Genomic DNA, 27,016 nt, shown 5'->3' with positions numbered 1-27,016 from the left:
ATTAGCCGGGCGAGATGGCGGCGCCTGTAGTCCCAGCTACTCGGGAGGCTGAGGCTAGAGAATGGCGTAAACCCGGGAGGCGGAGCTTGCAGTGAGCTGAGATCCGGCCACTGCACTCCAGCCTGGGCGACAGAGCGAGACTCCGTCTCAAAAAAAATAAATAAATAAAAAAATAAAAAAAATACAAAAAAAAAAAACTAGCCGGGCGTGGTGGCGGGCGCCTGTAGTCCCAGCTACTCGGGAGGCTGAGGCAGGAGAATGGCGTAAACCCGGGAGGTGGAGCTTGCAGTGAGCTGAGATCTGGCCACCGCACTCCAGCCTGAGCGACAGAGGGAGACTCCGTCTCAAAAAAATAAATAAATAAAAATAAACCACCCCTTGCCCTACCTCTCCTAGGGGTCTATGAGGAGCCCTCTAATCTTTAATCCATGGCCCTAGGTTCAGGGGAGGGGGTCAGGCCAGGGCAGGCCCTGGAAAGTGAAGTGGACTTGAGGGGAGTCAGAAAGCTTTGGTGTAGCCTCTTGTGCCCAAGACAACCCAGGAGGTTCATGGTCCTGAAGCCAATGTAATCTAGGGCCCAAACCTTCTAATCTCAGGGTGGGCAGAAGCTGGGTGTAGAATGGGGTGTTCAGGGGGGCTCCCCATAGACAGACAGTGTGGGACCCTCACCTTGGCACTGGAAGATTTCAGGCCTCCTCAAACAGATGGGGCCCAGGACAGCAGAGGGGACAGAGAGGGCTGCTCTGCTGTGGCCAGCATGTCCCAGAGGTGCATGTGGATACAGAGGGCAGCAGCTGCTGAAATGGCCATGGGCATTGGACTATGCTGGAGTGGGGACACCTCACCCCGACTCTGCCAGCTCGCACCGGGCACTTTCACTTCCCTTAGAATAGGCTCCTTGCACACTGCTACCCACAGTTTGCATCAGAAGAAATGGAAGAGACCTGCTTAAGGTCGCACACCCAGTGGCAGAGCAGGGACTCTGCGCAGGGTGGTCTAACTGCAAATTCTGCCATCCTTCCATTCCCCTTGGTACTGGAAAAGAAAGGTTTCTAACTTGCTTTCAGAGCGAGTTCCTACCAGCTCCGCTGTGGGCAAGGTGGGGCTGCTACCCATTGGACAGAGTGGCTGGGGCCTGCTCAGTGGAGCTGGGGCCAAGCCCGGCCTCTCCAGTCAGCTGCGGGGGTGCACCCCGGGGCGCTGGGAGTCCAGGCCCGGTTTTGCATCAGGCCCTGCCGAGGTGTTTCCTCCTCCTCAGTGTGAAGCAGCTGCTGGCTGGGCTGCCTGTTGAGTCAGCCTTCTTCCCTCACGGCTCTTCTCCCAGTCCCTGAAACTCGGCTGCCAGGGGAGCTGGAGTCACCTGCGAAGGTGTCCTCCCATACTGGACCCCTACAGGTAACACATGTCGGTGCCAGGGTCCAGAGACGCAGGCACTGCTACCTGGTATCCTGAGCACCCTCCAGCACCTTGCGGTTGGGGGAGGTGGGAGCATGTCTGGAACTGGAACAGCCGGACAGATGGACAGACCCTCCTCTTGACCAATGGGTCTGTCCCACAGTGTCAAAAGAGCAGGGAAGACCAAATACTTGATTCTGCCTCTGGTAGGAGAGGGGACTTCAGGGAGGGGAACTGCTGAGGAGGCTGGGCTGATGCCCATGGCCCAGCTCAGGCAGGCCTGCAGGACAGAAATAGGCTCCGTTCTGCCAAATGTCCTCTCCCACCTCCATCCACACTCAGACACACATACCTGGTGGCCCCCAAGGCACCAGGGGACACCCCACAGCACACAGCCCAGTCACACGTACGGCACAGGAGGAAATGCACAATGCATACTGCACCCACCCCACATGGTGCTGTCACCTAGAAAGTCACTGAACACACCGCACAGACAATATAGTCATCACGCAGCATCACACTGCAGCAGGACACACAGACACACTCACACAGCAACTGCACAGCTCACAGACCCACGCTACGCAGACATGCCCACCAGACTCGGACCAGGGCACAGAGAGGGACGTGGGTTCACACCCCAATCCACAGGGGAGCCCAAACTGTGCGTTTGCAAGACCCACACCTTGGCCATAGAAGTTCAGGGAAACTGCTGTTGTGGAGCACACAGGTATCCACAGAGCGAATGCACACCGTGCAGCCATGCCGAGCCCTTCAGCTCCTGAGGGTGTCAGGAGGGATCGCTGGGACTCGGCCACTGACTCAGCTGGGAGGGGACAGAATATAGCAGGCGGTGGACACAAGCCAGGACCTGTCTGCCAAGCTGCCTCCACCGGTCCCGGCCCCACCTGGAGCCCTGGCATGGAAGGGGCGGGGAAGAGAGGAGAGGCCGCCCAGTGGGCTCAGGACACAGCCCTGACCAAGTCATGGGCCCCTTGCCACGTCTACATGCCCCTCAGTGCTGGGCAAATGTTTTCTTTCCGGAGTCACTGTGGTACCTGAGCATGGGCTGCTGTGCCAGCTTAGGCCTCCACTGCCGGGACACCAGCCTGGTCTTGGGAGAACCGTGTGGCTAGAGCAGAGGGGCCCGGTGGCTCCAGGCAAGAGGGCAGGGCTGGCGGTGGGGGGCATCCCTGGGTTGGAGGCCTCCGTGGGAGTGGGTGCGGCAGTTACCTCAGGGGAGGAAGTTGGGGGTGTGGGCTGAGGAGGAGGTTGCCTCAGACAGGAAGGCCAAGTGGGCCAGGGCAGGGTGGAGGTGAAGGGTGGCGGGAGGGGACCCAGGCTGTGAGGTTCCTGGCCCAGGGGAGTGAGCAGATGTATATGTGTGTGTGTGCATGTGTGTGTGTGTGCGCGCACGTGTGTGTGTGTGTATGTATGCGTGTGTGTGTCTGTCTAGGTGGGTGGTTGTATGCGTGCATTCCCATGTACGTGCAGGTATATTTCTGCATTTAATTAATCAAACTTTTACCAACCATCTGTTGTGTGCAAAGTACTGGCTTTGAGGATCACTCCCTCTCGCTGCCTCCAAGGAGCTCACAACTCAGACCATGTATCTGTGCCAGAGTCTGTGTGATTTTTATGTACATCTTTATTGAGGGACACATTTGTCCCCAGACTTGTTCTTGTCTAGGTGAACCCATCCTGGTGGGCCCATCCCTGTTGGTGTACATATGCTGTGCACAGGTTTTTTTGTTTGTTTTGAGACAGAGTCTCACTCTGTTGCCCAGACTGGAGTGCAGTGGTGCTATCGCAGCTCACTGCAACCTCCACCTCTCGGGTTCAAGAGATTCTCCTGCCTCAGCTTCCCAAGTAGCTGGAATTACAGGCATGTGCCACCAAGCCCAGCTAATTTTTCTTTTCTTTTCTTTTCTTTTTTTTTTTTGGAGACGGAGTTTCACTGTTTTTGCCTAGGCTGGAGTGCAATGGTGTGATCTTGGCTCACCATAACCTCTGCCTCCCAGGTTCAAGCAATTCTCCCACCTCAGCTTCCTGAGTAGCTGGGATTACAGGCATGCACCACCACGCCCAGCTAATTTTGTATTTTTAGTAGAGATGGGGTTTCTCCATGTTGGTCAGGCTGGTCTCAAACTCCTGACCTCAGGTGATCCGCCCACCTCGGCCCTCCAAAGTGCTGGGATTACAGGGGTAAACCACTGTACCCGGCCATAATTTTTGTATTTTTAGTAGAGACAGGGGTTTCACCATGTTGGCCAGGCTGGTCTCAAACTCCTGACCTCAGGTGATCGGCCCACCTTGGCCTCCCAAAGTGTTGGGATTACAGGTGTGAGCTACCACGCCTGGCCACTGTGTGCAAATTTAAGAACATGTGTAGGGCTGGGCGTGGTGGCTCACACCTGCAATCCCAGCACCTTGGGAGGCTGAGGCAGGCGGATCACGAGGTCAGGAGTTCTAGGCCAGCCTGGTCAACATGGTCAAACCCCATCTCTACTAAAAATACAAAAATTAGCTGGGCGTGATGGTGTGTGCCTATAATCAATCCCAGCTACTCAGGAGGCTGAGGCAGAATTGTTGGAACCCATCAGGCGGAGGTTGCAGTGAGATGAGATCGCGCCACTGTACTCCAGCCTGGGCAAAAGAGCAAGTTCCTTCTCAAAAAAAAAAAAAAAAAAAATGTATGTGCATGTCTCTTATGGGCACGGGTCCGGGTCTGTGTCCGCAGAGGGCCCTTTCTGGGGGAACAGCTGTACATGCGCCTGCCTTTATGCAGGTGTCCATGTGCATGTGTGGCCATATCTATGCCTACGTGGATCCGCGTGGGCACGTGTGTCTGTGTGTTCTATCTGTGTGGCCCTACCTCAGGGTGTGTGCATGTGTGTCTCTTGCTTCTTCCACTGTGTCCCTGAGTGCATTCAAGGGCTAGTGTATGCATGTGTGCATGAGTGCCTGTCACCCCACCTTGAGCTCAGCCGTCCTGGGGTGGCACCCTACCCATACCTGGCCAAGTGTTTGGCGAGAAAAGGGCTGTTGCTTCCAGGATGTGCCAAGCGTTTGTGCAGGGCTTGACCTGACCCTTGGTCTGCCCCCAGGAAGCTACGTGTGCCCAGCTGGGGCACAGCCCCAGCTGATGCCCCAGAAGGGCCACCCATCCCAAGAGGGGCTTTGGGCTCTGCCCTCCCTCCCCATGGCGCATGGGCCAAAGCCTGAGACTGAAGGACTCTTGGACCTCAGCTTCCTGACAGAGGAGGAGCAGGAAGCCATTGCTGGCGTCCTCCAACGAGATGCCCGCCTGCGCCAGCTGGAGGAGGGGCGGGTCAGGTAAGGCAAGGCAGGGCAGACCCTGGCCAGGGAGCATTGAGAGGCTTGAGTGGCCCCCACCCTGCTCCCTACTGACACCACCGCCGTCAGATGTTTGCGTGGTTCTTGGTTTCGGCCTTTAGTCTCCTCTGGCCTTGGCCAGCTCACAGCTCATCACTTCTCCAGGGGTGACTGCACCAGCTTTCTCACCAGCCTCTCTGCCTCCAGGCTTGCCTCTTGGGCCCACCTCCTGCAGCTGGTGCTCCCCAGATCTGTCCTTTTTTTATTTTTATTTTTTTTGAGACAGAGTTTCACTTTTTCGCCCAGGCTGGAGTGAAGTGGCACAATCTTGGCTCACTGCAACCTCCGCCCCTCCGGGTTCAAGCAGTTCTCCTGCCACAGTCTCCCAAGTAGCTGGGATTACAGGCACCTGCCACCACGCCCAGCTAATTTTTGTATTTTTAGTAGAGATGGGGTTTCATCACGTTGGCCAGGCTGGTCTCAAACCCCTGACCTCAGATGATCCACCTGCCTCAGCCTCCCAAAGTGCTGGGATTACAGATGCGAGCCACCATGCCTGGCCAGATCTGTCCTTAATGTCCCCACTGAAACTTCTCGTGGCTCCCCAGTGTCAAGGGCAAGCTCCTAGGCATGGTCCACTGGGCCTCCCTGGTCGGTCCTTGCCAGCCCCCACCATCTCTTCTTCCACCATAACCTCCACCCAACACACAGACACAAAGTGACCGCTCCAGCCACTCAGATGCTCCCCAGTCCCTGAACCCACACTTCACTTCTGTGCCTATGCTGGTACTGGAAGAGCACGGTGGTAGAAGAGCATGGGTGTTCCAAGCAATGTTTGGGGACAGACACTTCCAGGCTTTGTAGCCTTGGCAACTCACCTGACCTCCTTGAGCACCACGCTCCTTGTCTATAAAATGGGGCTAAGGAGTCCTACTTCACTGATTTAAGAGGAATTGACCAGGGATAGTGGCGATTCCTGTAATCCCAGCACTTTGAGAGGCTGAGAAGGGCGGATGGCTTGAGCCCAGGAATTCAAGACCAGCCTGGACAACACAGTGAGACCCTCTTTCTACAAAATACAAAAAAATTAGCCTGGCGTGGTGGTATGTGCCTGTAGTCCCAGCTATTTAGGCAGCTGAGGTGAGAGGATTGCTTGAACCCAGGAGGTCAGGCTGCAATGAGCCATGATCATGCCACTGCACTCCAGCCCAGGCAACAGAGCAAGACCCTGTCTCAAAAAAAAATAATAAAATAAAAAGTGTAATAACTATTATCCTTCTCTACCTGGAGAATTCCAATTTGTCTTTTAAGAAGAAATTCAAGACTGGGCACGGTGGTTTACAACATTTTGGGAGGCTGAGGCAGGTGGATCGCTTGAGTCCAGGAGTTAGAGACTAGCCTGGGCAACACTGAAAAGCCCCGTCTCTACAAAACAAAATACAAAAAATTAGCTGAGCAAGGCGGTACACGCCTGTAGTCCCAGCTACTCAGGAGGCTGAAGTGGGAGGATCACTTGAGCCTGGGAGGTGAAGGTTGCAGTGAGCCAAGATTGCGCCACAGCACTCCAGCCTGGGCATAGAGGGAGACCCCATCTCAAAATAAGTAAATAAATAAATAAAGGCAATTCAAATGTCACCTCCTCTGGGAAACCCTCCTGGATTCTCCCAGGCAGAGCTGGCTCTTCTTATTTCTATCACATCATCCAGTTCACTATAATGTACTTGTCTCTTCTGGACTCGGTCTCCCCAGCAGCCCGAGCTCCTCCACAGCACAGATCAAGCCTGATTTGCTGTTGGGTCCCTGGCCCCTGGTCCCAAGCCTGGTACCATGTGGGTTGTGGGAATGTTGCTTGAGTGAGTCATGACAGCCACACCCTCTCCCCTCCTCCAGCAAGCTCCGGGCCTCACTGGCAGACCCTGGGCAGCTGAAGATCCTGACAGGGGACTGGTTTCAGGAAGTACGCTCCCAGCGGCACCACAATGCCCACTTCGGCTCTGACCTTGTCCGAGCCTCTATGCGCAGGAAGAAGAGCGCCAGGGGTGAGAGATCTTCGGGGCAGGGCAAGCCATGTGCCATCCAGGGCGCTGTCTGTATGTGGACTGGGAGAGAGGACCACCCGGGCTCCAGTCCTGGCTGCCCTTGGTACTGTGTGTCTTTGAGTGGGCAATGCCCCTCTGTGGGCGTGGGGTGGGTGGGCATCTCCCAGGGCCTCTCTCGAGTTCCAGCCAGGCTTCCTGAGCATGGGGGCTCACAGAACTTCTCACCTGTGCCCAGGAGACCAGGCTCCAGGCAGCGACGGGGAGGCTGAGGCTGCTGTGAAAGAGAAGGAAGAGGGGCCAGAGCCCAGGTGAGGAGGGGTCTCGGGAAGAGGGAGATGGTGCCCACCAGTGACCAGAGTCCCTCCCTCTGAGAGCGTCCTCTCCCTACTCCTAGGCTCACCATTGATGAAGCCCCTCAGGAGAGGCTCAGGGAGACTGAGGTAAGAGTGAATGAACCAGCAAGTGAGTACAGTGTCCCTGGAGGGGAGGTGGAATGTGCGGGGGGCAGGGGGGAAAAGAGCCCCAGCCTGGGAATGGGGAGACCCTGGACATGTCCCTTCCCGTGTCTGCACCTCATCATCTCCTGGGTGGAACAGTGGTGAACAGTGGTATGGATCCAGCCTCTAAGGGAACTTCTGAATCTGGCTATTAAGGGGTGAAGTGGGGCCAGGCGCAGTGGCTCATGCCTGCAGTCCCAGCATTTTGGGAGGCTGATGCAGGAGGATCGCTTGAGCTCAGGAGTTCAAGGCCAGCCTGGGCAACATAGCAAAATGCCCCCCATCTCTATAAAAAATAAAATTAAAAAATAAAAAGGGCCGGGCGCAGTGGCTCAAGCCTGTAATCCCAGCACTTTGGGAGGCCGAGACGGGCAGATCACGAGGTCAGGAGATCGAGACCATCCTGGCTAACACGGTGAAACCCCGTCTCTACTAAAAAATACAAAAAACTAGCCGGGCATGGTGGCGGGCGCCTGTAGACCCAGCTACTTTGGAGGCTGAGGCAGGAGAATGGCGTAAACCAGGGAGGCGGAGCTTGCAGTGAGCTGAGATCTGGCCACTGCACTCCAGCCTGGGCGACAGAGCAAGACTCCGTCTTAAAAAAACAAACAAAAAAAAAAGGCCGGGCACGGTTGCTCATGCCTGTATGGGAGGCTGAGATGGGTGGATCACCTGAGGTCGGGAGCTCGAGACCAGCCTGACCAACATGAAGAAACCCCGTCTCTAGTAAAAATACAAAATTAGCTGTGCATGGTGGTGCATAACCTGCAATCCCAGCTACTCAGGAGGCTGAGGCAGGAGAATCGCTTGAACCTGGGAGGTGGAGGTTGCGGTGAGCCAAGATCGTGCCATTGCACTTCAGGCTGAGCAACAAGAGTGAAACTCCCTCTCAAAAAAAAAAAAAAAAAGAGTGTGGAGGGACTGGGACTGACCTGGCCTGGCAGAGTTGCTCAGGTACGAATTCGTACTCAGGTACGAATGCTCTCACCAATGGAAGCAGGGAGTCAGGCGGCACAAGCCCTGCGGGGTGGGCTGTGAAGCCCCGGTCCCACCGCTCCTGCAGCTTGCTGCCAGCCCTGCCCCGTGGGCTGCTCTAAACCTGAAACTGGGGTAGCTGGCTGGAGTCTGTGACCTCTGACCCCAATATGACCTTTGACCCCTTCTTCACCAGCCCCCGCACTGTGACCTCTATCCCTTCCTTCCTTCAGGGACCTGATTACCCATCGCCTTCTGTCCCGCTAAAAGGTTCAGATCCTGAGGAGGCGTCCCAGGCCCAGGAAGGTGAGTGGGAGCGCCTGTTGGGGAGCACGGAGAGGTTTCAGGGGTCAGAGGCAGCTCTAAAGGGCCCCAACCACCTGTGTTCACCCTCCTCACCCCCACTCCCACCCCGCCTCGGAGGTGGGGACGATCCCAGGGCAGCACCGGGGCCTGAATCTGCAGCTCGCTGGGATTGTAAACCAGTTCCTCCAAATTCGTTCAGGGGCGGGCAGGAGAGGGCTCGCTTAGCGTCTCATGCCCCACCCCAGACCCTGGCCAAGGAGACCTGCTGGTCTGTGCCGAGAAGGCGGACCCGGAGCTGGAGCCCGCGTCGAGGGGAGGGCAGGAGCCGCGGCCCCCGCAAGCCCAGGTAGGCGGGAGTGGCCCGCGGCTGCTCTCAAGATCCGGAGCGGATCCGGGCGGGGAGCGCTCCTGCCCAGGGCTGCGAGTCGCCCGCGACCCAGGGCGCTCGGGGCAGGGGCGGGGAAAGAAGGGGCGCCCCGTCACTTGCCCCCTCTGCAGACCAAGGCCGCGTCCCAGATCCTGGAGAACGGGGAGGAGGCCCCGGGGCCGGACCCCTCACTCGACCGCATGCTCAGTAGCAGCTCCTCCGTGTCCAGCCTTAACTCCTCCACGGTGAGGCGGGAGGGAGGGGACCCGGACGGCCGGGGAGGTGGACACTTTCCAACGCGTAGCCCCTGCCTGCCCCTCCCTCGCCGCGGGACCCAACGCTGCAGCCCCCTGGCCTACCACTCATAACTCCGGTCTGAAGCCTCCGCGCTGCCCCCGGGCCCGACGTGAGCCCTGCGAGCGGCCCTGACTCCCACCCAATCCCGTCCGCAGCTGAGCGGCAGCCAGATGAGCCTGTCCGGCGAGGCGGAGGCGGTGCAGGTCCGCGGCTCCGTGCACTTCGCGCTGCACTACGAGCCGGGTGCCTCCGAGCTGCGCGTGCACGTGATCCAGTGCCAGGGCCTGGCCGCCGCCCGACGCCGCCGCTCGGACCCGTGAGTGCCCGGTCGGCCAAGCGGGGCGCGGCTGTCACAGCCCAGCCCACCATTCACAGGGTCTCGGCCGGCCTCCTCGTTCTCATCTTCAAAATGGGAACAACAGCGTTATTGGGAGGCGTGGGATTGAGAAAATCCATGTAAAGCGCTTAGCACGAGGCCTGGCATGTGTTCGGGGTGGTGGCTGGGGGAGCCCACAGGCAGGGGAGAAGACTCTGGGAGGGCCCCTCCTCACTTCGGGTTCTCACCTTCCCAGCTACGTCAAAAGCTACCTCCTCCCGGATAAGCAGAGCAAGCGCAAGACGGCAGTGAAGAAACGGAATCTGAATCCAGTTTTCAACGAGACTCTCCGGGTGAGGCTGTGACCACGGTGTGGTTCCCCGTTAATGAACAGGACGCCCCTTCCTGCGGGGCGAGGTGGCAAGGGCAGCCCGGAGGATCGACGGGGGGGCTATTAACTCGTTCTCCAGTGTGTCAGCCTTGTGGTGGGCGTGGTGATAGTCCAGGCCCCCATTAATGCCCTTTGGGGCTCCCCAGAATTCCTTCACGGTAGAAACGCGGTAGGACCCGCCCCAGCTAACTCGTGCAGCATCTACGCGGGCCACCAGCAGTGCTCCGCTAAAGTGCACCTCCTGTCCCCAGTACTCCGTCCCGCAGGCCGAGCTCCAGGGCCGCGTGCTGAGCCTGTCCGTGTGGCACCGCGAAAGCCTGGGTCGCAACATCTTTCTGGGTGAAGTTGAAGTGCCCTTGGACACGTGGGACTGGGGCTCTGAGCCCACCTGGCTACCCCTGCAGCCCCGGGTGAGGCAGCCAGGCAGCGTGGGGAGACCTGCGGCCCGGGTCTCCTGCATTTACCCCACCAGGCTCTCCCACAGCCCCCTCAGACCCCTCCTTCGACAGAGCCTCCCCTCAACCACTTAACCTCACGGCCCCAGGCGAAGTCGGCCTGCCACGGCCCCTTCCCTGAGGGCGCTGGGACCCCTAGGTTCCGCTCTGCAGGCCCCACCGTTTCTGCTAACCGCGCCCCATCCGGGTCTGCAGACCCCACCCCCCTGAGACCCCTTTCCATTAGCCCCTGCTCCACGACAAGCCCGCCTCTCGCAGGTCCCACTCTCTCCCGACGACCTTCTGAGCCGCGGGCTGCTCGCCCTGTCCCTCAAGTACGTCCCCGCCGGCTCCGAGGGTGAGTGACAGCCGGAGAGGCGAAGCTGGACACGCCCTGAAAAGCAGAAGACTCCTGTCCCTGGGTTTGGGGGCGGTGGACTCCATCCGTGTGCGGGCCTGAGCCGAGCCTCTCCGCAGGCGCTGGACTGCCCCCGAGCGGGGAGCTGCACTTCTGGGTGAAGGAGGCTCGGGACCTCTTGCCGCTGCGGGCAGGATCCCTGGACACTTACGTACAATGGTGAGGAGTGCCGGCCCTCGGGGCTTCCCTTTCTTTTGACTGCAGTGGAGTGCCCAACCTCGACAAACCCCTACTAATCAACCCTTGATCTCGCAGCCATGGCTTTCACCACTGAGCAGGGGTGAAGGGTATGGTTTGAGCAAAGGCCTGGAGTCAGGAAAGTTGAGGACACCTTTGAGGAGCTGCATTTCAGTGTGACTGCCGCCTGTAGGACTTGTTGAAAAGCTGAGGCTGAGGGCTGCAGGGGTCCTTCCACAGAGAACCTGAGAGGGCAGGCTGTGGGGCTTGGCCCAGAACTTATAGTTCAGTGGTCTTCAAAGTAAGCTTCCAGGGGACGTCTAGGGGTGCCTCCAGGTGCTGCCCCCACCTTTAGATAGTGAAATGGCGGTGGGCCGATCACTTCTGGGTGTCCACCCTGATGCAGCCAGAGGCGTTCTTTCTTTCAGGTATTGTACTTCTGAGCAACACTGTATTTTGCCAAGGGGGTTCCCAGGCTTTGAAAACCCTGGAAACAGGCCAGCCATGGTGGCTCACGCCTGTAATCCCAGCACTCTGAGAGGCTGAGGCAGGGGGATCACCTGAGGTCAGCATTTCTAGACCAGCCTGACCAAGATGGGTGACACCCCATCTCTACTAAAAGTACAAAAAATTAGCCAGGCATAGTGGCGGGCGCCTGTAATCCCAGCTACTTGAGAGACTGAGGCAAGAGAATCACTGGAACCTGGAAGGCTGTAGTAAGCCAAGACTATGCCACTGCACCCCAGCCTGGGCAAAACAGAGTGAGACTCTGTCTCAAAAAAAAAAGAAAGACAGAAAGAAAGAAAGAAAAACCTTGGAAACTGCTTGAGGAGGGGTGGTGGTGGAGCAACAGGGAGATAATGAAAGTCACTGAGCCAGCGAGAGTAGCAGAATTGCATTTCAGAGACATTGCTCTGCAGCCCTGTGAATAGGAGTTGTAACTTTTTCTTTATTATTATTACTTTTTTTTTTTTTTTTTTTTGAGACGGAGTCTCGCTCTGTCGCCCGGCCTGGAGTGCAGTGGCCGGATCTCAGCTCACTGCAAGCTCCGCCTCCCGGGTTTACCGCCATTCTCCTGCCTCAGCCTCCCGAGTAGCTGGGACTACAGGCGCCCGCCACCTCGCCCGGCTATTTTTTTCTATTTTTTAGTAGAGACGGGGTTTCACAGTGTTAGCCAGGATGGTCTCGATCTCCTGACCTCGTGATCCGCCCGTCTCGGCCTCCCAAAGTGCTGGGATTACAGGCTTGAGCCACCGCGCCCGGCTATTATTACTTTTTTTAAGACGCAGTCTCGCTCTGTTGCCTAGGCTGGAGTGCAGTGGCACGATCTCAGCTCACTGCAGCCTCAGTTTCCTAGGCTCAAGCGATTCTCCTACCTCAGCCTCCCGAGTAGCTGGGATTACAGGTGCACGCCACCATACCCAGCTAATTTTTGTGTTTTTAGTAGAGATGGGGTTTCACCATGTTGACCAGGCTGGTCTCGAACTTCTGACCTCAGGTGATCCACCCACCTCAGCCTCCCAAAGTGCTGGGATTATAGGTGTGAGCAACCTCGCCCAGCCAGGAGTTGAAATTTTTAAAGCCAGGAGACCTGAGAGGAGGCTGCTGCAAAGGTCCCAGGGCAGTGAGGGTCTGAGGTCAGGCAGGCAGGAGCCAGGGGACATGGACATATGTGAGGGAGAATGAGTGAGACGTGGTGACTGGATGACTCTAGGGAGTGTGAGGGGTGGTCACCTGATGCCAGGCCACCTCCTGCACAGCTTCGTACTGCCTGATGACAGCCGGGCCAGCCGCCAGCGTACAAGGGTTGTGCGACGCAGCCTCAGACCTGTGTTCAACCACACCATGGTGTACGATGGCTTTGGGCCTGCCGACCTGCGCCAGGCTTGTGCCGAGCTCTCCCTCTGGGACCATGGGGCCCTGGCTAGCCGCCAGCTGGGGGGCACACGCCTCAGCCTGGGCACCGGTGAGTGGGGTAGCTCCCTGAGACAGGCCCTGGGAGATGGGGGCTCAGCGTGTGGCCCTGGATACCTCTCTGTCCTTTCCTGAGCTTTGATATCTACTGAGAACTGAGGGTGGTAATGGGGGACAGTGCATAATCTGGGACCAGGCAGGTGTTTGGGGGCCCCAAGGTGTCCAATGTGATCATGCCCTCAACCCCTGCCCACCCACATCCAGGCAGCAGCTATGGGCTGCAGGTGCCCTGGATGGATTCCACACCTGAGGAGAAGCGGCTGTGGCAGGCCCTCCTGGAGCAGCCATGCGAGTGGGTGAATGGCCTTCTACCCCTCAGAACCAACCTGGCCCCCAGGACGTAGCCCCACCAAGCCTCTGTCTCTGGACCCCCATCTCAGGGCCTGCCCTTGGCTAAAGTCAATAAAGTCTGCTCTAAGGGCAATAAAAGGCTGGTGTCTGCTGGGGCAAGGAGGAAGAAAAGTGATTGCAGGAAAGAGCCAGGGAAGTAAGAGGGGCCAGATTAAGGAACTTTAGACTCTGCCACAAAGACTTCAGAGAAGCCAGGCACAGTGTTTCACGCCTGTAATCCCAATGCTTTGGGAGGCTGAGGCAGAAGCATCACTTGAGCCCAAGAGTTCAAGACCAGTCTGAGCAACATAACAAGACCTCATCTCTACAAAATTTTAAAAATTAGCTGCAAGTGGTGGTGTCACATGCCTGTAGTCCCAGCTACTCAGGAGGCTGAGGCAGGCAGATTGCTTGTGCCCAGGAGTTTGAGGCTGCAGTGAGCTATGCCACAAAGCAAGATGCTATTTCTACAAAAAAAAGTTTAAAAATTAGCTGAGTGTGGTGGTGCACACCTGCGGTCCCAGCTATTCATGAGGCTGAGGAGGAAGGATCCCTTGAATCCAGAAGCTTGAGGCTGCAGTGAATATGACTATGCCACTGCACTCCAGCCTGGATGACAGAGTAAGACCTTGTCTCTAAAAAGTTTTTGTTTTTTTTTGTTTGTTTGTTTTTTTTGAGACGGAGTCTCGCTCTGTCGCCCAGGCTGGAGTGCAGTGGCCGGACCTCAGATCACTGCAAGCTCCGCCTCCCGGGTTTACGCCATTCTCCTGCCTCAGCCTCCCGAGTAGCTGGGACTACAGGCGCCCGCCACCTCGCCCGGCTAATTTTTTGTATTTTTTTTTAGTAGAGATGGGGTTTCACCGGGTTAGCCAGGATGGTCTCGATCTCCTGACCTTGTGATCCGCCCGTCTCAGCCTCCCAAAGTGCTGGGATTACAGGCTTGAGCCACCGCGCCCGGCCAAAAAAATTTTTTTTTTTTTTTTTGAGATAAAGTCTTGCTCTGGAGTGCAATGGCGTGATCTCGGCTCACTGCACCCTCTGCCTCCTGGGTTCAAGCGATTCTTCTGTCTCAGCCTCCTGAGTAGCTGGGATTACAGGCACAAGCCACCACACCCAGCTAATTTTTGTATTTTTAGTAGAGATGGGGTTTCACCATGTTGGTCAGGCTGGTCTCAAACTGCTGACCTTGTGATCCACCTGCTTTGGCCTCCCAAAGTGCTGGGATTACACGCGTGAGCCACCACACCCGGCCTAAAAAAAAAATTTTTTTTGAAAGACCTAGGGGGCTCTTCTCAGGGTACCCCTCCCCCCATACACCTCCAAAATTGCCAGGACAAAGGTTCAAAAGTGTTCTGTTTAATACGTTTTGTCTGTTAGTGCTTGGGTGCCTGTGGTTGGTTTCTCTCACTGGAACCAGTCCTGGCCCCCACTCGTCTGGCTTCCTCCATTCACCCCAGGTCCTGGGGCTGGTGTGTCAGAAGCTGCCTTTGTCCTCTCCATTCATCCATCCTTGGATCTGTCTGGCCTCTGATGCCCTCATTCAGCCTCTCGGGGTCCAGGGGTGACTGGCGTGGATCCTGCTCGCTGTGCCAAGATGGCCCTCCAGATGCGGCATACCATCCCTCCCCTGGGGGTAATGGACTCTGTATGGCTCAGCCAGAAGGTGGCCCTGGACTCTCTCTTGCACCCACTGTCTGCCCAGTGCCCCCTCTGTCACTAGAGGACCCAGGTGCCCCTTTGGTTTCCAGGAAGGAACCTAGGCAGGCCTGCAGTTGGCCAGGATGAGGCCACATGCATGGTTCACCCTTGGGGGACCGAGAATGTACCTGATGCGGGTATAGATGAGGTCATCTCGAGTGGCATAGGTGAGCAGGGTGTGGAGGGTGAAGCTATGGTTCAACAGCTGGATGTGGACAAAGACCCACAGAAACAGGGAAATAAGAAATTACAGAAAGATGTGTCCAGAGACCCGGGTACTAGCTCTGCTCTGCTGCCAAAATACGGAGGCAGATCACACCCTTCTGGGCCTTAGTTTTCTCATCCATACAATGGGAAGAGAATACTAAGTGTTCTTCCAGTATTGAGATTCTCTGCATCAGAGGGCACAGTGAGAAGAGCGAGAAGATGGACAGAGATGGAGGCTTTGGCTGGTGAGGTCAGGGATAGCCAAGCACTCCCCACCTCACCATTTGGATGGTGCCTGAATCCACATTCAGTTCCTGTAGCCACTGCACCAGGCCCTGGTCCATTGAAAGAGCGGCTGTCAAGAAATAGTCAGGTGATGAGCCCAAGAGTGCCTCCCGCTAGAAGCTGCCTGGAACCCACCAATAGTGTTCTCCAGCCAAGGCCCACTCACCTGGGGGCTCTGGGGCCAGGGCATAGGTCCGGGCTTCCTCATTCAGCCGCTGTAGAGCCCGCTGCACCAGGGCCTGGTACTCCCGTTCCTTCCCGGCCAGGACTTCCCGCAGCCTGTGGGGCAGAGAAGAGTAGAATGGAGTGGTGAGTGGGGAGTGGGTTGAAACCCGGCAGAGGCTATGAGCGATTCCAAGGGGCTTTACCGATCAGTCTCTGCCCTCAAGAGGCTCAGCTGCACCATCAGAGGAGCGGGGCCCTGCTCAGGCTCCACTGGAAGCAGGCTCTGCTGGCCTGGGCTCTGCTGGGAGTCCCCTTCTTTACTCAGCTCCTCTGACTTCAGTGAGACCGCCTCCTTCTCCACCTCTGCAGCCAGGTGCCGTGAATTCAGGCAAGGCTACAACGCCTGTTTGGGACCCCCAGACCCCAGCAAGGGAGTGGAGGGGTAGGGTGCCCAGCTCTGGGCAGGCCCCAGGCAGTGCCAGTATGGGAGATGTCCATTTAGTCACGCCCCCACCGGCGCCTGCCTGCCCCTGTCCTGCCTGGCCCCCACAGGCCCCATTCTATGTTCACCTCGCCCAGCAAGCACCACACCCTCGCAGGAGGCCGTGGCATTCCCCTCCTACCTGGGCCCAGCACAGCCAGGGCTGCCCGCACAGCACGGCTGAGCAGTGAGTCCAGAACGAACATCCAGTGTGGACGGATCTGGCGCCTGCGGAGGATCTGCTTCACCTGCAGGGGGAGGGAGGGCGCCGCTGAGACAGCTGAGCCTCAACTAGAGGCAGAGCTTGAGTTGGAAAGGCCTAGAATGTCTTCGGTGGGAGGCAAGTGGGATGGGCGGCCTTGAGGTCCAGGGAGGGGCTGGGAAGCTAGGACTGGGCAGACGGTTTTTTGCTGCAGGCCTGATCTTCAGGGAGGAGACAGGGAATCTTGGAACATCAAGTCCTGGCACCTCCCCAGGCACGGGGAGCTCACTACCTGTTGTTGGGCAGCTCTGATTACCAGAAGGCGCCCTCACCGCATCCGGGAAGGCAAAGAGCGGTCCGTGCAGACGTGCAGGCCCAAGGCCCTGGGCCCTCAGCCGTCCTTGCAGAGCCCGCAGCTCCTGGGCCAGCTGCCGGCGGTTGGGAGTGTGGATGTGTGCCCCGAGGCAGCGCAGCAGCTCTTCCACATAGTTTCTGCCCAGATGGGACCCCTGAGAAGGAAGAGAGGGGTGGTCAGCGAGTGTTCCAACCAAATAAGACGCTGCCGCGGAGGTGGGGTAGTGGGGGGGCGGGGACAGCAACAGGTGTCCTGACCCTGCGCTACCACCAGGGGGCGCTAGGGTGGGCCGCCCACCTGCTCCTGCTCCTGCTCCTGCTGCTCCTGCTCCTGCTCCTGCTCCTGGTGCAGATTCTCCGCCAGCGCTGGCAGCTCCTGCTCCAGCACCGCGGCCAGCATGGCCCGACGCTTGCTCTCCTGGTGCAGCAGGCTCAGCCCCGAACTCTCCTCCGGAGACGCAGGCTCCTCGGCCGCAGGCTCCTCGGGCACCCTGGGCACAAGGGCAAGCGGCTGATTGAAGACGGGCAGCAACCAGCCAGTCACCTCTGCTGCCGGGTTTGAATTCTGGCTCTCCTGCTTTTATGCCTACCTCACAGGGATGAACATAGATAAACCCCGCACTGAGAGGACACAAGTCCAAGTTAGAGTTGCCAGAACAGGGCATGGGGAGGCATCAAATTCCACATTCACAAGTGGTCAAGGTGCCCAGGTCCCCAAGGAGGGCTTTTGTAGGAGGGGAGAAAAAGGCAAAACCAGGCAAAGGGAACCCATCCCAGGAGCCTAGGTCTCACCGGAGCTGGCTGGTGCCCCCGTAACTGAGGCAGCGCTTTGGGGGGCTGGGCGGGTGCTGAGACGGTCCCTGAGGGCGCGGGAATGTCTGAGACTGGGTGGTTGAGTCGGCTGAAGGAATGGAACTGGTGGAAGGGTTATCTGAGGGAGGGACAGAGCTGTCAGTTGGGCCCTCTTCCCCCCTCACAGCTCCACAACTCCTCTGCCCTCCAGTGTGTCCATCCTGCCACCTCCAAGCACCTGAGGGCCGTGGAACATGTTGGGGGGAGCTGGGACTGCGACTCCTTTTCCCAGGCTGCAGGAAGGGGTCCCCCAGCAGTGCCTGGGCGCTGGCTCGGAGGCGGGGGTCTGGCTCAAAAGTTCGAAGGAGAAAGGCTTGGGCCTCAGCCGACAGAGAGCTGGGCATTGGCGGATGGACCTTGTACATACCCACCTGTTGGGGGAGGGTGAACAAGGGTGACATTCAGAGGTGTCCAAGGCCCAGGCTGGCCCTATGCCACTTCCATGTGCCAGGCCCAAAGGGGTCTTACCTGAAACATGGCAGCTTGTGGGCTCCCTAGCTCATGGAAGGGGGGGCGACCCGTGGCCATCTCAATGACAGTGCAGCCCAGTGACCAGATGTCAGCTGCTTTCCCATAACCGCGTGGGCCCTGGTCAATGATTTCTGGGGCCATATACTGCAGAGTTCCTAGGACAGAAGCAGGAGCACTGATGCCCATCTAGGCTTTAACATGGGGTTGGAGAGGGGAGGGGAATGCCATCATCCTCAGGCCGACTGCACCCATACTGAACCTATCATCCAAAACGTACCTCAACACCTATCCTGGTCATCAAACATCTATCCTGAGTTCCATCACCATCCGAGGCTCCATCACCTGCCAAGGCTTCCATCATTCACCCTGGGCTCCACCACATTCACAGACTCCATCACCCACAGTAGTGCTCCAGCACACATCCTGGATTGCGTCATCCCCCTGAACTCCATCACCAGCTTTTTCCTCCAACTCCCACCTTGGCCTACATCAACACTCCTCAAGTGCTAAAGTCAGTTTCATCACTTATCCAAGCTCCAGTTCTAGATGCCATCACCTCAGCCCTGGCCCAATCACTCACCCTGGGTTTCATTCCCCATTAGGACTCTAACTCCATGCCTAGGAGAAACCCCATTCCCTGGAAAGTTCCAAGACATCTTCTGCCCCAGGTCAGCATCCCCACTCACCACCCCCACACTTTGTTACCTGTGAAGGTCTCAGTGCAAGGTGTGATTCCTGCCAGTCGCTTGGAGGTGCCAAAGTCAGAAATCTTGAGCAGCCCACTGAAGGTGTTGATCAGCACATTGTCCCCCTGATCGATAGTCATTAGTGGACATTGAGCTGGGCCCCTGCCAGCAGAACTAGACCCTCTTTCTGGGATCCCATCTCCTGGAGATCCCAGCCTGGTCCTGTCTCTGTCAACACTCTCCCCTTGCCATCCCACTTACATGCCCCTCTGGGGCTGGGAGCTGACAACTGGTTTGGCTTCAGAGCTGAACTTCTCCCCTCCTTCTCTAAAGAGCCTCCCTGATTAATTTCCTACCCTTTGCAACAGGTCTGCTCACTCTGCTAGCCTGTGTCTGAGACCATGTCCTCCCCCGCCACCCCCAGCAGATGAGGGCGGGCCAGCCCCAGGGCTTACCTTAATGTCCCTGTGCACGATGTGGTTGTCGTGCAAATAGCCAAGTCCCTGCAGGATCTGGCGGGTGTAGAAACTGATGGTGCTCTCGTTGTCCTTCAGGGGTCCCCACACTGACCGCAGCAAGGATGACAGGCTGCCTGGGTGGGGACAGTCCAAGTTCATTGTTCCTACCCACTGGCTCCAGCCCGCATCTCTGCTCAAGGCCCAGACACACGCATGTCATAGCCCCAACTCCATCACCCAGCGCCACTCCTCAGCTAATTCTAGGCTACACCACCCACACGCACTAGGGTGCATTTCCCCCTGGGCTCTCCAACCCTGCCTGCCTCGGTACCATGCCCCACACCTCAGTTTCATTCCCATCCCACACAGGGCAGGCACCTCCAGGCACTTCCTCCATGAAGATCTTAAGGTAGCCGCCCTGGCTAGCTGAGCCCAGATAGCGCACTATGTTCTTGTGGCGCAGGCGTTTGTGAAGAGCGATTTCTTCATGCAGGGGCTGAGAAAACCTGGGGGGAGGTAGGGGAGAGAGGAAAGGGACCGATGTGGGCAGAGAACCCCAGCCCATCCCGCCCCAGCCTGGCCCCGCCCCAAGGACCTGCCCCGCCCACAAGCCCTCTCCCAACTTCCGCACCCTTACTACCCGGCCCATAGGACCCTCCAGACCTCAGTCCCGCCCGCCTGGTCCTGGCTGTTCCGCCCACGGGCCCAGTCCACAGGGCTCGAACTCTCAGGGCCTACGAGCCCGCCCACTAGGCCCCGCCCACAGAAGCCGCTCCGCTCGTGGCCCAGCTCACTCCGCCCTCGCGAGCCCTCAGCCCCGCCCGCGCGGCCACGCACCGCACCTGCTGTCCCGCTCCGGAATCTCCTTGATGGCGATGCGCACCCTCGTGTGGCGATCACGGCCCGCGTACACCACCCCATACGTGCCCCTGCCCAGCACCAGCCGCTCGCCCGTCTCCGTGTACTCATAATCAAACTGCCGGGCACGGAGTGAGATGGGGGTTCAGCAGGGCCCGCGGCCCCTCGCCCTCCGCGAGCTCCCAGTCCCGCGTCCTCACCTCCAACACCTCCCCCACGCCCTCTGCCTCCTCCGCGGGCGCCGTGGAATCCGGGTTCGTCACCAAGGCCTGGATCAGGCCGCAGAACCTTAAGGTGGGGGAGGTAAGACTCACGGGAGGGGCATCTTGGTCCCCACATAACCCAGGGCACCTGAGGGACGTCGTCCCTTTCTTTCCCCCACTCCCCCGGGCATCCTGGTCCTCAGAGTACCCTGACCATGAAAGACTGCGCACCACTGGCAGTGCCCTACGCTGGGGAAGCACAGCTGGACGTCCTGAGCCGGGGGGAGTGCATAGAGGAAGCAGCAGCGCTCGTCGCGCTTGGAGGCGCTGGGAAGGGATGAAGAACCCAGTGTCAGGCTGGGTGGCAGCGACCCTCACCTCCCGTCTTTCCAGTCGCCCCAGGTCCCACCTATCACCTGACTCCACATATGGAGGCGACTGGGAAGGTCCAGCTGGAGGGAATGTCCTGCAAGAAGAAATGGGGTGTGATGGGGGGTGCTGGGGACAGGAGAAGGGTCTGCGAATGGGAGAAAGGCTCCACAGAAAAGGTCCCAGCAGAGGTGAGTGAGGGGCCTCAGCAGCGACTTCACCTGGGTCTCAGGTTCCAGCAAGCTCAGGGTCACTGTGCTCACTGGGTCAGTACCCCGAACCTCGAGATTTGCAGGCAGCAGCACCTTGTTCATCTCCAGGACCAGCACCTGCAGGCAGTGGGGGAGTAGGGTCGGTCAGAAGGGGCTTACCCCTTTCCCAGGTCCACCACCCCTACAGGCCTCACCAAGCACTGGTCGCCCTGGGGACAGGCCATCTTGAATGGTTGGCAGGACTGTAGCAAGAAGTGGAGCCAGAAGTGAGCACGGCGTGGTGGCCCTCCACAGGGCTCTGGCGTGGGCCTGAAGTGCTGGTAGAGCAGGAAGGTCTCCATCACAGACACCAGGTACCTGCACGCAAAGCCGCATCCTCAGTTCAGCACAGGCACCAACCAGCACTGCCAGGGAGAGGAAACTGGCCTGGATATAGCTAGAACGTTGGCAGGGGTGCCACGGGCACTGGTCTAAAAGTAGCCAGATCATTGGCTCAGGGTTCAGTCTAGCATGCCAATGGACATAGGTGCAGGAGCTGACAGCCCAGGTCAGGCCAAGAATGCAGAGGGGGCCACCTACCATATGGGGGCATTGAGCTTATACAGCTGCTCTGCAGCCAGCACCACCTGGGTGGGGTCATTGGCGAGGATCTGGGCTCCCAGGTAGAAACCCACATCCCAGTAATACTGCATCTTCTCCACGCAGCCTTTGCGGGCCAGCAGGCAGCCCAGCTTCATGCCTGGGGGAGAGGGGAATGGGCTCCAGTGAGTGTGGGTGCAGGGGTGAGTGAGGCCCACCATTTCTGTGGGCCTGAGTGTGGACGTGAACACAGATATGAGTAAATCATTGGGTGTGGCAAGATCTCGGGTGGGAACAGGAGCTCAGGCACAGGTATATGAACATGCAGATGTGTTAGGGAACATTTGTGGGTTTGAGGGCTCCTGAGGGCCCAGAACAGGTATTAGGACCCAGGTGTGGGTATGGGCAGGACAGTCCAAAATGGATGAACTCATCCTACCTCTTACCCAGTGTGCTCTCTCCCTGCCCTCTTCCCAGGCCCCTCTGAACCCCTGTGGGTGACGAGACAAGAGCCAGGATCTGTCCTCACCTATTAGCCGGAGCTCCTTGGAATCCTCAAAGTGCTGCCCGGCAGCAATGAGGAGCACGGCTGCATTGATGCCCGAGTGGAGGCTGGGCTCTACGTCAAAAGCCTTGCGATACCTGGGGTGGGGGTAGGGGGCACAGGGCTGGACCGATGCCCACAGCACCATCCCTCATCTCATAGCTCAGCATGCCAGCCACTCACTGTGCTCCTTACCAGTGATAGGCCTGCTCCCGGTGCCCAGCATCCTGGAAACCTGAACTGAAGAACATGTCCTTGTAGATACGGCCACACATGCAGTACAGATCCGGTGCCACGGAGCCCTCAAGCTGTACCAGTGGCAGTAGCACGGCCAGGGCCTTCGCCCGGTCCCCAGGCCTGTTCCTCCTAGGGAAAAGATGGGTTCAGGCCCTCCCTGATGGCCCTGGCCTACTCTGTTCAGGGACCTCTAGACACTGAACAGCAGGGACCCTTCCACGGGCCTGACAATAATGACCTCAAAATGATATTGACCCTGGCCAGCACTGACCTCTCTAGGGGTAGTGACCTCAGATAGAAGTGATTCCTAGATGCAATGACCCTTAGGAGCAGTGATCTTGAACAGTGGTGACCATACCACAGGCAGCACCACCTCCCCCGCCCCGACCAGGCAGCAGTAACTCAGAACAACAGGGACCTACTGACATCAGTGACCCTGGTCAGCAAATTCCCCGAACAGCAGTGATCCCAGACAGCAATGGCTTTGCACAGCAGAGACTCAGGTTTCGGAAACCTTTATGTGGCTATGATCTAACCCTTGCTCTGCCACTCACCGGTTGAGGGCAAAAGTGTAGTGGAAGCAGACATTATGCTGCTCGGCCACATCACAGGTGGGCAAGGCCTGCAGCGTCTCCACCAGCTCAATGATGGCGGAGTAGTCCTGCATCAGGGAACGGCAAGTACTGGCATCATGGGCCTCCAGGCCCCGAGGAACCTTGAGCCAGGGTCCTTTCCCACACCTGACATCCCACCCAGCCACCATCTTCTGCACGCCTCCTTAGGCCCAGCAGACACCACACCTCACAGGGAGAACCTGCTCTGTGCCCCATGTTGGGTATTCCCAACCCCACAATGGCCCCAGGAGGCAGCAACATGCTCATCCTGTCTAACAAATAAGGAAGCCAACACTCAGAGACGTTTGATCATTTGCCCAAAGCCACCAGCGAGCAAGTGGCCCAGCCAGGAGCTGAACTTGGGTTTGTCTGACCTCAAATGCCAGCTGCCCTACTGCCTCTCTGAACACCACGCACTTGCACATCGCGGTAGGAGAGCAGCAAGTTCATGATGATGTCAGGGCTCAGCAGCTCCACGCTGTCCAGTCTCCGCTGCAGCCGAGCCAGCTCCTGCCGCAGCTGTGGCCCACTGAACCGCTCCCGCGCCTGCCGGATGTCCTGCCGAATGGTCTCCCGGAAATAGCCACTGATGCCCAGGGCAGGGGAGGCAGGGAAAGAGAATGGTGGGGCCTGCACCTCAGCCCCAGCCCACCGTACCCTCACCAGCACCCTCCTGGAGCACCCTCCCTGGGGGCCCTCATTACCAAGAGTCTGTGGGTGTGGCCTCCAGCAGGCGGGCAAGCCGGCCCACCAGGGGAGTGAGCAGAGCCTCGGTCCCCACTCCAGCCTGTACCAGCCCATCAGCCAGGCCCCGCAGAAGGCCTGCATCGCCACACAGCACCCGACCAGTGGCCGTCACCACATAGGGGATCAGTGTGTAACTGCCAACGCAATCCTGGTGGGAGGGAGGCAGGAATCAGTGAGGTCAGAGGTCAGCACAGATAAGGGGAGTGAGAGCATCAAAGGTCAGCACCAGTGGGAATTGGAATCGCAGGAAAGGGGCACCCATCATGAGAGGAGGCAACAGGAAACAGAGGAACACATGGGATGTCAGGGGGGCGTTAGGTGACTGAGGAAGCCAGGAGGATTAGTGGAGGTCAGAGGTCATAGTGGAAGTCAAAGGGCACTTTCGAGTGAGAGGTGGATTCTGCTCACCGAGTTCTTCTGGAAAACATCCTCCTGCAGGAGGCAGACAGTCAGATACTGGTGTTCTGTGTAGGCCTTACCCCAGCCCCGTGCCTGCCCCCACCAGCCCCAGGCCACCTACCCGCAGGGCCTGCAGGTCAGGGAGGTCGGCCTGCGAGCAGAGGAGCACGTTGTTGGTCATGCTGAAGCTCTCACGCACACCAAGGTGGTAGAACAGGGAGGGTTGTACCAGCGAGCTGCTCACCTCCAGCACCACCACGTCTGCAGGCACAGAGGGGGCAGCGCTGATCCCTGAAGCCCAGCTTGATGGGGAAGAGCAGGGGTCCATCCTGGCTTGACCTGCCTTGCTGTGGGACTCCAGTAGGGTCTGTTTCTGCTTTGGGCTTCAGTCGGCCCTTTTTAGGGGACCCCGGCACTTTCACAGAACTGATCTCTGTGGTGTTGCAGGACAGGAGTTGGGCTCACTGGGCTGGGACCCTCAGGCCACGGTTCAGAGCCTGTGAGCACCTGGCATGGGGGAAGGGAGGCTGTGGACCAATTGAGTCTGTTCCAGGACATTTGGGAGGTGGGAGCTGCGCAAACACAGAAGTCCCCTCCCTTTGGTCTTCAGCACAGTCTCTTGAAAGGGGCTACCATCAGTGTGCATGGACAACGCTGTGCCTAAATGTATGTATGTGTATATGTGTGACATGTACAGCTTACTATGTCTGACTGTACCTGTGTGTGTGAGACAGGGTCTGCTAGGGCCTGCACGAGTCAACATGTATGTGATTTGTGTCTGTCGATAATTGTGTCTTTGTGTCCGAGTGGTCGTCGGGTCAGCCTTCATTTTAGGCTACGATTTCATGGACATCCAGGAAGCACAGCTACCGGACTCGAGCATGAGCAAGTAAGTATGGGGGCGGAGCATCCGGGCTGGCTGGAGGGAGGAGTGACCCGCGGGGGAATAGCCTCCTTCTGGCCCCGCCCCTGGCCCATCCTTCCCCGCCCACTTCCCCGCCCATTTTTTCTTGGCCACTGAGGCCACTTAACCTAAGCTCCCTCACCCAGTATCCAGTCCCGTTGGGCCCCTTCGCTTCTCTGTTTACTTCTCCAGCCCGATCCTCGGAAACAGTATGCTAGGACTCCTCAACTCCAGCCTCCCCGGTACAGCCCCTTTCCCTAAGTCTAAGCTGCTCTCCCAGTAATTGTCCTCAAGAGATCCGCGTGACATCCTCCTGAGGCTGAGGCTGAGTCCAGCCCCGCGCCGCTCCCCGCCCCGCCCCAGAGTTCCAAAGCCCCGCCCCATCCTTGCCCGGATCGCAGGGCACCGCTCCGACTGAAGGGTGCCTAAGCCCCAACCCCAGGCCCTGGAGCTGCGCCCGGATCCCTGTGTCGTCCGGAGCCTGGCCGCGCCCCAGATCCCCTAAATCCCACTTTTTTCACGGCCCTGTCCCAAGCCCTTCATCTTCATCTCACTTTAAGTCCCCTAGACCCGGTAACCCTCCCGGCCCCTCCCTTGAGCCGTCGAGCCCGGCTGGATCCCCACCCAGGACCCTGAGTCCCGCCCAGATCCGGCCCCGCCCCCAGCGCGCTCACCCGCGTTGTAGAAGGCATCCAGCGCAGCGGTGTCGCCTAGCGCCAGCGTCCCGAAGTGCAGGCTCCGCAGCTGCGGGGGCGGCCGCGGCCGGGGGAGCTGCGCGCAAGCCTCGCGCAGGCAGCGCAGGGGCAACGGCTCCGCCTCGGTTCCCTCGCGAGGCTCCAGCCCGGGCTGCGGCTCCCGGGTCAGCACGTAGACCACGCTGAGCGGCCGGCTCCGCGCACAGCCCCGGCCCGGGGGCGCCGCGAGCGGCCGGCCCCGGCTCAGCGCCACGGCCAGCGGGTCCTGCCAGCAGCTGCCGGCGCGCTCCGCCCCGGACCGGGGACACTGCCCCGCCATGCGGGGGCGCTCAGGCGCGGGGCGCCGCGCACTGGGAACCCGGGGCGGGGCAGGAGCCTGGGCCGGCAGATCAGGAATCTTGGGATCTGGAATCCAGTCGGAATCGGAGAATATCCCACGGGATCTAGGGATCCGGAATCTGGCCTGACGTCCCTTTCCAGAAATCTAAAGTCCAGGGAGAAATCCGAGCTCAGACTTGCAAGGTCCTGAGGTTCTGAAATCCGGGATTGGGTCCTAGGAATCTGGGGCATCCGGTGGTCGGCAGCTCAGAGCCACTTGAGGGATCCTGGGAATCGGCCCGGAGGTGCCTGCCACCTGGACTCCTCAAGGGAGCGCCCGCCAACGCTGTCCTGCCTTCACTTGTAGACTGAGCCCAGCCCTTTCCCGGCCGACCCAGAAAGCTCCACCCTCGGCCCTGGGGCAGCGCCGCTCCCTAGCGGGTTGAGACTCAGCCTCTCCCCTCCCTTCTCTCCCGCCAGAACTTTGGAGACTGGAGGCTTCCGGAACAGCCTGTGCCCCTGTGCACGCCAAAGATTGTGGACTGCTCACAGCAAGCGCACATCAAATGTGTGACGAGGCCGGGGCTATAGGGAAAAGGTTGGATCCTCAAGGCCTGCCCTGCAGGGATCTGTTGAATGAATGGCTCTCTAGAGACATTAGGGTGCGCAGAGCATGATGAACAGTGGGTGTCCTTCCGGGCCCAGTGAGTGCAGGCAGGAGGGACTGGGATGGGGGAAACCTACACCCTAGGCCGCTTGTCCGAAAGCCTTCAATCCTGGAGTGAGACTTGGCATCTGAGCCTTTGCTGTCGCTAGGGGGCTGCTTTCCCCAGGACCCAACCTGCTATGGACCCCCGCTGACCTCTGACTTCTATGCAGAAGGTGACCATTGGACCTGAGAAGCACTTCCCACTCTTAAACATTTCTTTAGCCACCCCTTGAAGGAGTCAACCCCAGCCCTTTGCACTACAACAGCTTCTCAGCTTCAAATCCCCAAGAATCCCCAACTTTCTTGGTGAGGCAGCAACCTGGTATAAGCCTCAGTGGACCCTGAAATCAAGAAATGGGGACTTAAGTTGAATAACTTCTCCAAGATCACTCAGCACATGACAGAGCAGGGTGCAAACCCAGGACCGCTTGTCAGGCTCTTAACTATTTAATTCTGCCACTTACTAGAACGTGGCTTTGGGCAAATAAACTGCTTAAATGCTACTCAATGGCTTTTTCAT

At 58.5% G+C, this 27,016-nt stretch overlaps 2 protein-coding genes across 8 annotated transcripts; one reads left to right on the top strand and one right to left on the bottom strand.

The window, feature by feature from the left end:
- Window positions 1-1,025: 1,025 nt before the first annotated feature.
- SYTL1 (synaptotagmin like 1) lies at window positions 1,026-13,343 on the top strand. 3 transcript variants are annotated; one of them, XM_033227598.1, is made up of 15 exons: window positions 1,026-1,395; window positions 4,500-4,728; window positions 6,619-6,767; window positions 7,003-7,075; window positions 7,162-7,207; window positions 8,473-8,545; window positions 8,791-8,891; window positions 9,044-9,157; window positions 9,368-9,525; window positions 9,782-9,878; window positions 10,168-10,326; window positions 10,630-10,708; window positions 10,828-10,927; window positions 12,706-12,911; window positions 13,124-13,343. In XM_033227598.1, exons 2-15 carry the CDS (start codon window positions 4,538-4,540, stop codon window positions 13,261-13,263), a joined length of 1,686 nt encoding a protein of 561 aa, XP_033083489.1. In that variant the 5' UTR covers window positions 1,026-1,395; window positions 4,500-4,537; the 3' UTR covers window positions 13,264-13,343. The 3 variants fall into 3 exon arrangements, with proteins under 3 accessions (XP_033083489.1, XP_033083488.1, XP_033083490.1); XM_033227597.1 differs by having other exon boundaries at window positions 9,365-9,525; XM_033227599.1 differs by lacking the exon at window positions 6,619-6,767 and having other exon boundaries at window positions 9,365-9,525.
- A 1,241-nt stretch (window positions 13,344-14,584) lies between these two features.
- On the bottom strand, window positions 14,585-26,148 carry MAP3K6 (mitogen-activated protein kinase kinase kinase 6). Of its 5 annotated transcripts, none has more exons than XM_033227592.1 (29): window positions 25,449-26,148; window positions 23,992-24,131; window positions 23,880-23,903; window positions 23,429-23,619; window positions 23,142-23,310; window positions 22,665-22,771; window positions 22,069-22,239; window positions 21,859-21,971; window positions 21,330-21,489; window positions 20,945-21,107; window positions 20,760-20,867; window positions 20,586-20,635; window positions 20,401-20,496; window positions 20,167-20,254; window positions 19,951-20,084; window positions 19,487-19,614; window positions 19,106-19,242; window positions 18,670-18,775; window positions 17,962-18,119; window positions 17,672-17,864; window positions 17,434-17,572; window positions 16,937-17,132; window positions 16,620-16,799; window positions 16,228-16,333; window positions 15,808-15,967; window positions 15,606-15,718; window positions 15,436-15,509; window positions 15,076-15,152; window positions 14,585-14,876 (listed from the first exon to the last, which is right to left on the bottom strand). In XM_033227592.1, the coding sequence occupies exons 1-29, from the start codon at window positions 25,786-25,788 to the stop codon at window positions 14,786-14,788; spliced, it is 3,912 nt and encodes a 1,303-aa protein (XP_033083483.1). In that variant the 5' UTR covers window positions 25,789-26,148; the 3' UTR covers window positions 14,585-14,785. The 5 variants fall into 5 exon arrangements, 4 of the variants coding, with proteins under 4 accessions (XP_033083483.1, XP_033083484.1, XP_033083486.1 ...); XM_033227593.1 differs by having other exon boundaries at window positions 16,620-16,796; window positions 16,940-17,132; XR_004441010.1 differs by having other exon boundaries at window positions 14,586-14,876; window positions 16,933-17,132.
- Between the last annotated feature and the right edge of the window lie 868 nt (window positions 26,149-27,016).

This window comes from Trachypithecus francoisi, unplaced genomic scaffold (assembly GCF_009764315.1).
Source record: "Trachypithecus francoisi isolate TF-2019V2 unplaced genomic scaffold, Tfra_2.0 Lachesis_group12, whole genome shotgun sequence".
Classification (NCBI taxonomy): Eukaryota; Metazoa; Chordata; class Mammalia; order Primates; family Cercopithecidae; genus Trachypithecus; species Trachypithecus francoisi.
This window is presented reverse-complemented; position numbering and strand designations above follow the sequence as displayed.

Excerpts from the sequence above, each read along its gene's own strand:
- MAP3K6 (XM_033227592.1), bottom strand. The coding sequence starts at position 25,788 with ATGGCGGGGCAGTGTCCCCGGTCCGGGGCGGAGCGCGCCGGCAGCTGC. Across the intron at positions 21,108-21,329 it reads AAGCTCAATGCCCCCATATG|GTACCTGGTGTCTGTGATGG; the intron begins GTAGGTGGCCCC and ends CTTTGCGTGCAG. Across the intron at positions 17,865-17,961 it reads CACAAGCTGCCATGTTTCAG|GTGGGTATGTACAAGGTCCA; the intron begins GTAAGACCCCTT and ends CTCCCCCAACAG.
- SYTL1 (XM_033227597.1), top strand. The coding sequence starts at position 4,538 with ATGCCCCAGAAGGGCCACCCATCCCAAGAGGGGCTTTGGGCTCTGCCC. Across the intron at positions 10,327-10,629 it reads GGCTACCCCTGCAGCCCCGG|GTCCCACTCTCTCCCGACGA; the intron begins GTGAGGCAGCCA and ends CGCCTCTCGCAG. Across the intron at positions 10,928-12,705 it reads CTGGACACTTACGTACAATG|CTTCGTACTGCCTGATGACA; the intron begins GTGAGGAGTGCC and ends CCTCCTGCACAG.